The sequence below is a fragment of the Chrysochloris asiatica genome, unplaced genomic scaffold, assembly GCF_000296735.1.
Source record: "Chrysochloris asiatica unplaced genomic scaffold, ChrAsi1.0 scaffold00183, whole genome shotgun sequence".
NCBI lineage: Eukaryota > Metazoa > Chordata > Mammalia > Afrosoricida > Chrysochloridae > Chrysochloris > Chrysochloris asiatica.
The window spans coordinates 5,605,052-5,618,495 of NW_006408701.1; the positions used below are offsets into that span (position 1 = coordinate 5,605,052).

A 13,444-nucleotide genomic window follows, 5' to 3' on the forward strand; every position below is an offset into this window, starting at 1 on the left:
GCAAAAAGTCATTAAGAAGACAAGAAAGAAGGAAAAGGTCAAAATGGATGTCAGAAGAGACACTGACACGTGCTCTCCAGCATAGAGATGCTAAAGCAAATGGAAGAAATGAGGAGGTGCAAGAGCTGAACAGAAAAGTTCAAAGATCAGCTGGAGAAGATAAAGCCAAATATTACAACTAAATGTGTAAAGATCTGGAATCAGAAAACCAAGAAGGAAGTACACGCTCAGCATTCCTCAAGCTGGGGGAACTGAAGAAAAAATTCAAGCCTCAACTTTCGTTATTGAAAGATTGTCTGGGAAAATTATTGAATGATACAGAAAACATCAAAAGAAGATGGAAGGAATATGCAGAGTCACTGTACCAAAAAGAAATGTTTCATGTTCAACCGTTACAAGAGCCAATTATACTGAAGGAGATAGCCTGCATTGAAGGAATTGGCAAAGAACAAGGCACCAGGAATTGATGAAATAAAAATTGAAATCTTTCAAGAAAGTGAGGCGGCACAGGAGACACTCATCTATGCCAAGAAATTTGGAAGACAACTATCTGGCAGACTGATTGGAAGAGATCCCATATTTGTGCCCATAGCAAAGAGAGGTGATCCAACGGAATGCAGAAATCTTGAGAATATCTTTGATATCCCATGTGAGTAAAGTTTTACTGAAGGTAATACAGAAATGGCTGCAAGCATGCATTGACAGACAACTTCAACAGGTTCAAGCCAGATTCAGAAGAGGCTGTGGAACAAGGGATATCATTGCTGATGTCCGATGGATCTTGGCTGAAAGCAGAGAATATCAGAAAGATGTTTACCTGTGCTTTATTGACCACGCAAAGCCTTTCCATTGTATGAATCATGACAAGCTATGCACAACATTGCGAAGTATGAGTATTCCGGAACACTTAATTGTGCTCATGAGGAATCTGTACCTGGACCAGGAGGCAGTTGTTTAAACAGAACATGGGAACACTGAATGGTTTAAAATTAAGAAAGGTGTGTGACAGGGTTGTATTCTTTCACTATACTTATTCAACCTGTATGCTGAGCAAATAATCCAAGAAGCTGGGATATATGAAGAAAAACATGGTATCAGGATTGGAGGAAGACTCATTAACAACCTGCGGTATGCAGATGATACAACCTTGCTTGCTGAAAGCGAAGAAGACTTAAAACATTTACTGATGAAGATCAAAGAGCACAGCCTTCTGTATGGATTGCAACTCAACGTAAAGAAAACAAAAATCCTCACCACTGGACCAATAAACAACATTCTTATCAATGGAGAAAAGATTGAAGTGTCAAGGATTTCATTCTTCTTGGGTCAACTATCAACACTTATGGAAGCAGCAGTCAAGAAATCAAACAACATATTGTGTTAGGCAAATCTGCTGCACAAGACCTTTTTAAAGTGTTGAAGAGCAAAGGATGCAGCTTGAGGACTAAGGTGCGCCTGACCCAAGCCATGGTATTTTCAATAACCTCATATGCATGTGAAAGCTGGACAATGAATAAGGAAGACCATAGAAAAATTGATGCTTTTGAGTTATGGTGTTGGAGGAGAGTATTGAAAATTCCATGGGCTGCCAAAAGGATCAATAGGTCCATTTTGGAAGAAGTGCAGCTAGAGTGCTCCTTGGAGGCCAGGATGGCCAAAATTCGTCTCTCATACTTTGGACATACTGTCAGGAGGAACCAGTCACTGGAGAAGGATATCATGTTTGGTAAGTTGGAGGGTCCGAAAAAAAGAGGAAGACCCCCAATGAGCTGGAATGGCCAGGTGACATACTTATCGATGGCTCAAGCGTGGCAACAGTAGTGAGGTTGGCCCAGGATCGGGCAGTGTTTCGTTCTGTTGTGCATAAGGTCTCCAGGGTTGGTACTGACTCAATGGCAGCTAACAACAACAACAACCAAGGGGTGGAACCAACCAGTGACTCCATGGGAAAAAAAGACCTGAAACTATGCTCCCCAAAAGCCTAGAAAACTCTGTGGGATGTTTCAAACTCTGTCACATGGGTCACTATGAATTAGAATTCACTCAATGGCATTCAACAGCAACTACTCATGCAAGATTGGTAAACATTTGAGTAAAGTGAAGTGTAATCTACCCTGATCTCCCTTTTTTCCTGTTTGGCTATGAAAGGAGCTGATCAATATTTTTTGTTGTCGTTTATAAAAACTTGTTAATACCACGTGCTAAGAAGCAGATCATTTCGTGTACTTACTTCCAATATTGTTCGCTGGGAAGCTGTCCTGGCTCATAAACCTGACTTCCATTGATGCAGGTAAAATTGTTGAGGTCTACCCAACTTTTATTGACTTCAATGATCTCATCAGGTTTTATGCTCACGTTACAGCGAGTTACTAAAAATGATGTAAGAAAATACACACAAGCACAGATACATAATTAGTTTTAGAAGAAGACTTTCTTGGGGAAAATACGGCTAAATCTTTAAATTACTGTCTAAATTCTTCCTTGGGGAAGGTAAGGTAGAAATCTTACAAATATAGAATAAGACAGGTGTATTTAACATCTGAAATCTCTACTACTACACTAAGCTGGAGATGAGTATGAAAATATCTGTCCCTTTAAACTGTGATTGTTTATAGTAATAACAGCTACATATTAACAATGGTTTTTGTTGAGATTTCATGTTCTCATTTTTAGTATATGAATTTATTTCATCTATATTGATGAAGTGATACCTTTAAATTCTTAAGAAGTGCTAAGTCTTTATAAATTAATTCTCTAGTATGCAGAGGCAACCCTAGACTGTTAATCTGCAATGTTGAAGCTATATGACCCTGAAGATTAGCAACATATCATATAGCCCACTTACTATCTCCTAAGACATGCTGCCAATGTGCCTTTCTCTGTGTATCACTTTGTCACTTTCTTCTTTCTCTCTGGCCCATGCTTTGAGCCTACAATGAATACTACACTAAGCATGCTTTAGCCTTGCAGACTGCCTTCAGATGAACATGCTGTCTTAATCCATTTTCAAGATATACATGCCTTATTCTGCTTTCTCCAATGACCTGCGACTTACATGAAATTTCACCTAAACTGCCTAGAGAATTGATTATTTTAAGCTTATTTCGAATATGTAAAAAGATGATGCAGTTTATACAATATTTTTTTAAAACACAAATATTTTTACCTATAGGCGATCTGCTACAGTGTTCATCTGCCCAAGAAGGAGAACAATTTGCCCATGGTAGTTGACTTCGAAAAGAAGCAAACATGTAGTAAAGACTATAGGCAATTATGACGTTATAATAAATGGTCACAAAAATAGATATCAAGACCATCGTAATTCCCACACCTGGAAAAGAGAACAATTCAAATACAATCAAAACTCATTTTTCTTGGCTAAATCATGAAAAGTTACACCTCCAGTTTCACAAAATCTCTGAAAAAAGCCTATTTCAGATAACAGTTTGGGGAGAAGTTGTTGTTGTTATGTGCCGTGGAGTCGGTTCCAACTCATAGCGACCTTTTACAGGGTTTCCAAGGCTGTAAATCTTTATGGGAGCAGAAAGTCTCATCCTTCTCACATGAACAGCTGGTAATTTCGAACTGCTGACCTTGCGGTTCGCAACCCGATTTGTAACCACTACACTACCAGAGCTCTTGCTTCTCAAATTTAAAATGATTTTGATGATTGCTTTTTTGGGAGAGTTTTTCAGTTGATTAGAAAAGAGTCTTAAGGCCAATGGCAGAAGACCAAGATTCACATAGTGAAAAAAAAAAAAACAAAACAATGCCCGTTACAGTTCCTTATTCTGTATATAAATTCTTGTCAGAGTGGGCACTATTATAAGCTCAACAACAACAACAATCCAATTATTTAATGAATGTTGTGTCTTCATCTATAAACCAACATTTTGATGGGGAGAAGACTAAGTGTCTAAATTAATATTTTGAAAGAGCTCTGCATGATATTTTTACAAATCCCTATATAAATGATCCGACAATTCTTTGAAGTTCCAAAATTTCTTTATTCAATGATTGCAAAATGCAATTTAAAATACTAAATGTAACTCTTCTGCTTGCGACTAGCTTTCGAGGTACCTTTTCCAATATTCTACCACAATATTCTATTCATCTCAATTTGAGTTCATTTGTGATGTCCCACTGAAGCTTTTACAGATGGTTTACAGCAGCTAGTACATACCAAAAAGATATCTACTTTTCAGACAGAAGGCTAATGTGGTTTTTAATCACAATTAAGGCTTTTGTTGTTTTGTTTTTCACTTCACTAGTGCCCTATTCTACTAGGAGCATCTTAGAAAAACAGTGACCTGGTTCAACTTTTGTGAACCAGTCATTGTGAAAAATCTGCAAAAATAGTAAGGCAATGACTACGTAGGAAGTAGAAAAAAAAAGTCAGAGCCATGGAGTGGATGCCCAACAGGACTGTGTGCCAAGGGAATGTGAAAGGATAAAATAATGATACCCATGCAATCTTCTCTAATGTCCTCCATAAGTCCATCCCCCCATCCAAGACACATTTGTTGTTGTTATGTGCCATGGAGCCAGTTCCGACTCATAGCGACCCTGGTACAGGGTTTCTGAGGTTGTAAATCTTTATGGGAGCAGAAAGCCTCATCTTTTTCCCGTGGAACTGGTAGTTTTCAAACTGCTGACCCTGAGAGGTTAGCAGCCCAATTCATAAGCACTACGCTACCAGAGCTCCTTAAAAACCAGAGATAAAAATATAAATTTGATTTTTAAATACTACAGTGGTGAACTATAGAGGAAAAGAACAATGCATGCCTGTTTGCCTTAATTTTGTTACTCTTAATAAGGGTTCAAAAGGAGTCTTGGTAGCATAGTGGGCTGCTAACCACAAGGTCAGCAGTTCAAATCTAGTAGCCATTCTGAGGCTTTCTACTCCTGTCCTGGTGTGGTGCTGTGGGTTAGTTAATGCGCTGTACTGCAAAGTCAGGATCGTTGATTCAATCTCACCAGCCACTCATCGGGAACCCTATACAGGGTCACTGTGGGTCGGAGTGAACTCAAGGGCACTTAACAATAACAACAAAGATTTATAGCCTCAAGTAGCCTATACGGGGTCACTATGAGTCAGAACCAACTATAAAGTACTCTAATAAGTTTCACATTTTACTCCTTTGAAGCATGAGTCTTAATTAACTGATTTTTTCCCCCATCTTGATTCAAAAGTTGGTTGACATTAACACAACTTTTGTTAGTTTGGGTTTTCTTTTGTCTACAGGCCTTTGCTAAGTGTTGGATAGTAGAGACTGGGCCAGTGGCCAATAGAACAAAATTCCCCTGTAAAGTTGGCAGGGGAAGTAGGACTTTCCATGGTGTCACAAAGCAAAAACTCATCCAAACAACAACAACAAAAACTAAATCCACTGCCACAGAGTTAATTCGGACTCATAGGGTTTCTGAAGCTGTAAATCTTTATGGTAGCAGAAAGCCTCATCTTTCTCCCATGGAGTGGCTGGTGGGTTTGAACTGCCAATCCCATATCTAACAGTCCAGTATTTATCATACAGCATTGCCAGGGAGCTTAATATAAGCATTTGCATAAGTGATCTCACTGATATAACCATAATATATTTGGTTATTAACACTCAAATCTAAACAATGTTCTTGGTATTTGAAAAAAGAGATACACTCTGAGGCCTTAATGACTTGTGATACTTAAGTGAATAAATATTAATGTCTTTTACATAGAATACCCCAAACAAAACAAAACTCACTGCCATAGAGTCAATTCCGTCTCACTGCGGGTTTCGGAACCTGCAAATCTTTACTGGAGCAGAAAGCCTCATCTTTCTCTTGTAGTCCAGTACTACATGTATCTGAATAACGTAATTGTTTTTACATGTAGTTAAAGATAGTAGATCTCCGAAGAGCTTTTCAAGCTAAAAGTGAAGTTTGTTTTTTGTGTTTGCTTTGTCATTCCTCAGACATCTTCTCATTGTGTTTGTTACTTTTGTAATAAAACAAATCTAATTGTAAAATAGTATTATAATCACCAGACTCGGTTTCTGGCCAGTGCAAACAATCTGGTAAGGAACACTGGTCCCAGCCTGACTGATTCCTTTTTCAGATTCAGAGGTTTAGGGGATTCCACACTCCTCTAATTTTTACAGGGACTTTACTATCTATTGTCAATATACCCACCAGTTTTTGTTTTGTATTTTAGATTCTCTTTTTCCCTCAAGGACTTAGCCCTGTGGAGTCAACTCCCATCATTGAATATTCTCCCATCATAGGTAGAGGAGCCTCCAGAAACCAAGAGAGGGGTGCACCATCTCTCGCCCTGGGTCTATCCTGGAGTCCAGTTCTTAGGGAGATGGAACCAGGGCTAGTTTGTTGGGTGCCAATTTTGTTATCCCTAATGAGGGTTCGTGCTCTGGATTGGTCAAATTCACCAACTCACAGTTAGAGAGAAAAAGGAGATGTTTTAGAAGGTGGCATCAGTGGTGAGTTCAGACAGCATCACAGGCTGTCTTAGTAAAAACTTACACACTGAGATGCACACTGTGGGAGAGTGACACACTTTTCCAGGTACTTTCTATTACTCAAGTCACAACATAAACACCATAGAACAATCAGATAAAACATAAGAGTAGCATGTGTAACACACAAGCAGGCAGAATTGTCTATATGGTCAAACACAACATACTTGTTGTTGTGCAATACAGAAAGTTATAAAAATTCTATAGAGGCAGGGGCAAGGAACAGGGCAAAAAATGGCCTGAATTAGACTAATTACAAACATGGAGTAAGTCAGATTGGTGCTGGATGATAAGTTGTAGTGTGTTAAAATGCTAAATGCATTTTTCGTCCATATAGTGAGGACAGAACAAATAGACCAATGAGAAATAAACAATTAAAAAAACACTATGTACCAACCTTGAAACAATGGAAGAATCCTCCAAACTGAAACGGGACCTAAGCTAGCAAACTGTCCCAATGAACACTCTAAGAAGAATAAAGGTAAACCAGCCAAGGCTAGCATAAGCGTATAAGGTATCAAGAAGGCACCTGAAAAAGAAAAAGGCACAAATACATCTCAAAATCTTGGTGACACTTGAACAATCAGCAGAATATATTTTTAAAAGCATCCTGATGTAGTGGACTTAGAGAGTGCTGGGTTTGGGTCTCAAATTCATTACTTGCTGTGTAATAAAGTAGCTGATTCTCTAAACCTTAGATTTCTCATCTATAAAATGGGGTTGTTAATCGGGAGCCCTGGTGATGCTGTGGGTTAAACCCCCTAACTGCTCCTGCTCCTCAAAAGAGGAGTCTTGACCCTAAGAAGAAGTTAGTTCTACCGAGCCCTAGATAGGGTTGCTATGAGTTGGACCCCAATTGATGACAAAGGGTTTAGTTTGGGCTTGAATGAGGTTGATGGACATATGAAAAACAATAGCCTATAAAAAGTAATCTACAGAAGGTTTTAAGAGTCAAAAGCAACAAAATTAAAATTCTCCCTGGGGCAATTTCCTAACTTCCAAAGGAAGAACAATACTACATCATCAGTTTCTGGCAAGGGTTCATTTACATAGCCAATGTGAAACAATTAGCAAAATGGGTAGCACATACTATTTGTTGTTGTTGGTAAGAGCCCTAGAGTCAGTTTCAATTCATAATGATCCTGTAAATGGTTTCCAAGGCTTTTAGATCTTTGAAGAAGTCCAATGCTTATCTTATGGAGACTTGACACTGCCACATATCAATGCTAATTTCTCTTCTTTGTCTCTCAATTTCATAGGGACTTATTCCTCTCCATTTAGATGGTAAAGCCTCACTTTTTAAAAAATAAACGTCTTAAAATTTGACTTTTTTCTGCCCATTTTTAGGGCATATTGTTCATATTGTTGCTCATTAGAACTTTTACCAGATTGCAGGGATGGAATATTAAAGTTAGTGATTAAAAAAAAAAAAACAAAAAACAAAAAAAAACAACTCTAGAAGTCTTGGAAAATGATTTAATAGTACAATGTGGTGGTCAGTGGATAAAAACGGACTTTGAATTATGCAAATTCCATGTATCCATGCTGCATTTTTTCTCCTGTGCACTCAGCTGCTACCTACCTCTACAGGAAAAACAACCTGGCCATCTATTTTTTATTAATATTAAAAAAAAAAAAAAACTAAGCCTGGTGTGGTGCTGTGGGTTAATTCGCTGGACTGCAAAGTTGGCTTGAACTACAAGGTTGATGGTTCAAATTGGAAACCCTATACAGGGTCGCTGTTGGTTGGAACCAACTTGACGGCACTTAACAGCAACAAGCCCATTGTCATATAGTTTATAATCCACTGACTCATAGTGACCCCATGTGACAGGGTAGAACTGCCACATAGGATATCCAAGGCTGTTATCTTTACAGAAACAGACTGCCACATTTTTCTCCTGCATAGCAGCTGGGTGGGTTCAAACCACTGACTTTTTGTTAGTAGCTACGTTTGTTAGTAACCACTGCACAATCAGGGCCCCTTCTGTAAAGATTTGTCGTTAAGTAACGTTGAGTTTGAACTACCTACCTTGCAATGCAAACCGACCTTGCTCTCCAATGCTTAACCTATAGTAAAGATTGTTGATGCTCTTAAGAGCTGTTGCGTTGGTTCTGACTTATACCGAACCTGCATAGGGTTTCTGAGGAGCAGCTGGTGTGTTTGAACTGCTGACCTTGTGGTGCACAGTCCCATGCTGATCCTACAGTGCCACACCAGAACTCTATAGGGCAGTTCTACTTTGTCACATGATGTCGCCATGATTCAGAATCCACTGGATAGCAACCAGCAATAACATTTTCATACTATGGTACTGTACCATCCAACCTCAGAATTACAGTTTTTCTAATCCCTCAAACTATATTCTACTAAAAATAATGAGACAATAAGTACTTGTTACATTCTCATAGCTAAGTGACTATACTTTATTGCTAACGCTCTAGGTCACTAGGTGATAGGGACAAATATGTTTGTGTAGATGATGCAATATACATACCATCATTACTATGACTAATAGAAGCTTTAGTCCTACCAAGGACAAATATGAAGAAAAACAAATACAAACTATCCCTGTTTAAATACAATAATAAGCAAACTTTTACCAGTCAATTATAGGCAGGTGTTCTGGAAAAAAAAAATTGAATACTCCTTTCATTGTTTTATATGCCTTTTCATGTATTTTATTATCAATAATAACTATAATTGATCAGTTGTTAATATAACCTGGTTGGTGGTGGTTGTGTGCCACCGAGTCAGTTCTGGCTCATAGTCACCTCCCTATAAATTTTTATGGGAGCAGAAAGTATCATCTTTCTCCCACGGAACCACTGGTATATTTGAACTACTGACCTTTCCGTTAGCAGCCGAGCTCATAATCCACTATGCTACCAGGGATCCTTTAATATAACCTAGTAGACACAAATTATTATCACTGTTGACCTAAACAGTAAAGCATGAAACTTCTGCTTCATAAACTATTATAAAAAATCTACAGATAAAAATGTTTCTATATGTTAGCAAAAGTTTCTCAAACCTAGCTATATTTTTAACCTTATCTATATAATTCGAAACTACCAGCTGTTCTGTGGGGGAAAGATGAGGCTTTCTGCTCCCGTAAAGATTCACAGCCTCGGAAACCCTATACAGGGTTGCTATGAGTCGAAACTGACTCCACAGCACATAAAAACAACAACAACATATACATTTGGAGTCCTGGTGTGGCGCTGTGGGTTAATGCATCAGACTGCAAAACCATTTGAACTGCAAGGTTGGTAGTTCAAGCTTACCAGCTGCTCCTCAGAAACCCTATATAGGGTCTCTATGAGTCGGAACCCACTCAACGGCACTTGACAACAACAAATAAATATTTGGCAAATTTCAATTTCATGCTTTTCTCTTACCCTTGGGTAATAAAGAAAGAAGCAACTGAGAGAGCCTAGAGCATCCACTACCCAAATGATGAGTCATTTGTGTACTGAGAGTCAATTGTGTATATTAATTTTTAGAGAAATGATGAAAAAGACAACACCATACAATAAACAATACTACCTGTATTTTGCCTTGGCTCTGTTTTAAAATCTTCTGTTAAAACAAATTTAATATCATAGCTAAGAATTTATGGTGACGACTGCGTGTACTTATAAATGTCATGTCATAAGGGACTTCTACAGTAAATATGAGCACACCAAACAGGAAAGGGTTGCTTTTCCTTACTATACTGGCTGGGCCTTAGGAAGTACACACCAAGAAGACTGTGACCTCGGACTCATTTTCTAGCTATAACATATACCAAACCTATATTTGAAAACCGAGACTCCAAATAGGGAAATTTATGCTACTAACGCTGTAGGACAAGCACTGGACAACCACAAGGGGTGGCAATTCAAACCCACCATCTGTTACTTGGAAACCCTGTACAGGATCACTGTAAGTCAGAACCAACTCAACCACACTGAACAGTAACAACAACAACATTTACAGAGTTTGAGAAACAGCATTAAGTCTCTGAAGGCCAGTGTGAATAGTTTAATGCAACCAATTCAATAGGAATTTAAGATTAAAATGTCACCACAAAAATCCTATTGTACTAAGGTAAATAATTATAGTGACACAGTTTCACTGATTCACAGTTATGAAATATAAGGGCATGTCACCTCTACATTCTAATATAACCTGTAATTACAAGTAAATCAAATATGGTGTAAATGAAAAGTTGTTTCAACATTACTAGAGAATTGTGCAATTCATTTTGTTTCCTTTTGTGTGTCACTTTAGAATTTTTTTTTTCTCTTTGTTATAATTGAGTCTACCTTAAATGTGTACAATGTATACACAGTGTTGTTTTGCAGGGAATAATACACCCACAATTCTAAACTAAACTGTACAGCATTTTTGAAGGATTTCTATATGGTCAATACAATTTGAAACCTATGTGACTGAATAATGTAGTTTTAAATACTAAACCTTTAACTACGTTTTAATCAACTCCTTTCAGGCATACATTTTCAAATCTAATTCCTTATTCTACTTATGCAAATAATGTAGTTGAGTGTTTCTTAAAAGAACATGATTTCCTTGCCTTTTTCTTTGATTCAGCTATAAATTAAGCAAAGCACAGGTTGAACATGAGCAAACTATTTTAGCAACATATATAAATTAAGAATAGTATGTCATAGATAAAGGTTCCATAGGATCTCAAACCAGAAGCTCAGAAGCGTTACATATAAAACTTTATCTAGTTTACATCCAAGGATTCTATGAAGCCAAACAGCTTACTAACTTGAACTAGTTGTTGTTACAGTTGTAAAGTCCTGTTGAGTTGGTTCCAACTCAGAGACTCTGTATAGGGTTTCCAAGGAGTGGCTGGTGAGTTTGAACCAGCATCCTTGCAGTTCAAACCAACCTTGTGGTGGATCGCTTTTCCTACAGCGCCACACCAGGACTCTTGAACTAGCTCGTGGTTGGTGGTGGTTGTATGCCGTGGAGTCGGTTCTGACTCATAAAGACCCTGCATCGGGTTTCCGGGGTTGTAAATCTTAATAGGAGCATAAAGTCTCATCTTTCTCCAGCGGAACCACTGGCAGTTTCGAACTGCTGACCTTGAGGTTAGCAGGCCGACTCGTAACCACTATGCTTGCTACCAAAATGTTTGTTTCCTCTCCACAGGCACTTCTCCCCATATCAATATTCTCCCACTAACCTAAGCTACCATGTATCTTTCCTCAGTTCTTAAAGTACCCTCAGAGGCCCAACAGAACCTCATTTAAAGCAACAGAGAAAAGAAGCTGGGGTGGGGAAAGGAATACCTCCACCATTGTTGTAGGTCAGATATGGGAATCTCCACACATTTCCCAGTCCCACTGCATATCCAACCATAGATAGAAGATAATCCGATTTTTTGGACCAGTTACCACGGTCCTGATTCTCATCATTTTCACCAACATGGAAATTCTCAGATGAAGCCGTCACTTTCTGAGGAAGGGAAAATGACAAAAATTGTATTTCTATCATAAAATATTCCCCCAAATCAGAATTTAACAAATCTATAGAATAGCAGAAGATAAAGACGGAAAGGAGGAGAGAGGAAGGGAGGAGAGAAATAGAAAAGAAGAAATCTTGAAACTTTAGCCAAAGGGAACTCTTTCTAAAGTTTGGGAGGTAACTAATTTCTGATGACTGATTTTACTTTACAACTTTTAACCCGGTGATATGACAAAAGTTCTAAAGGTGGGTATTTTTATTACTCCTTTATCTGATATCACCTAAATTTTAGTGAACCCGTCACATATTGCAGCCAACCCTGAGGGGGATATAAACTAGGAGGACATCCCACTGCCTTGAGTCAATTCTGACTCACAGCCACCCGGTAGGTAAGACAGAGTAGAACAACGAAGTGTTCCGTAGGGTTTCTGAGACTGTGAATCTTTATAGGAGCAGACAGCCTCATCTTTCTTCCGCAGCTGGTAGTTTTGAAACTTGCTTTTCTCTTCCTTCAAAGCTCAACATTTAATGAAGGAATAAAAAAGCAGGTTTCAAATACAATTGTCTTAGCAACAAATTAGGTAAAATCAACACTCTTGAGATTGTAGCAGATCTTTGAGAGGAAAGATAAACTATAGCATCTACTGAAAAATAATATTTCACAAAGTCCTTTTCATTTGGGCAATTGGAATTAAGGAAAATTTCATTTATCTTCCTATCATGGAACAAAAGCAGTACATTTCTGAAAACCATAGACTAATAACCCTGTCCCACCAGGTGGAGCAGCTGTCTCTCCATTTGGGGGGTGGAGGAGGCTGAGGGATTGAGGTTCTCTCCCAAGCCTGTTAGCTGCTTTGGGGTACAGAAAATGACTTATGTCTGGTGAGTTCATTGCGTTGTTCCGTCTCACTCCAACATAGCCTAAAGGCTAGACACAGTCTGGAGAGGGACACAGAACCCGATCTTGAGGGTCCACCCAAGGCCAAGATGAGGTGCCCCTAAATCCTATTACTGTGGAATAAGAATTTGTCTCTTTTCCCTCAATTCTCTGAGAACACTTAAGACATACTTCAGGGCAGCTAAACAGATGTAGAGAATGAAGAAGAGCCACAAAAAGCAAAAACTAACACTTTTGCTCCCCCAAGTTTTCCCTTCCCAGGCCCACCACACCACCCGCAGTTCCCAGACCCCTACCTCCTTCCTCCTGCCCTTGAAGAAGCTGGGGCACTTCAAGTTGTCCATGGTCCTCTCACTCCCTCAGCTTGCTCTTCTTAGGCTAACAGTCAGGCTGAGCTTGGCGGGTGGCAGGTGCACACTCCCTCGTTCCTACCTGTCAGAGTGATCCACCTTGCCCAGGGGTGGGACCATTTATGGAAGGAAGTTCTCCCCTCCCCCTCCCTGTCCTGTCAGTTACCGGAAGGGACCAAAGTGAGACTCTGATTTTTCCCCAGGTAAG

The 13,444-nt window shown here is 38.9% G+C and overlaps 1 protein-coding gene across 1 annotated transcript in view; it reads right to left on the reverse strand.

Moving 5' to 3' along the window:
* Nucleotides 1-13,360, reverse strand: part of SLC6A14 (solute carrier family 6 (amino acid transporter), member 14) — a 38,902-nt gene extending 25,542 nt beyond the window's left edge. The window contains exons 1-5 of the mRNA XM_006872117.1: nucleotides 13,183-13,360; nucleotides 11,814-11,979; nucleotides 6,904-7,035; nucleotides 3,167-3,331; nucleotides 2,231-2,369 (exon numbers count right to left, since the gene is read on the reverse strand). Coding sequence (XP_006872179.1) covers nucleotides 2,231-2,369; nucleotides 3,167-3,331; nucleotides 6,904-7,035; nucleotides 11,814-11,979; nucleotides 13,183-13,230 — 650 coding nt within the window. The 5' untranslated portion in view covers nucleotides 13,231-13,360. The remainder of the gene's footprint in view (nucleotides 1-2,230; nucleotides 2,370-3,166; nucleotides 3,332-6,903; nucleotides 7,036-11,813; nucleotides 11,980-13,182) is intronic.
* Between the last annotated feature and the right edge of the window lie 84 nt (nucleotides 13,361-13,444).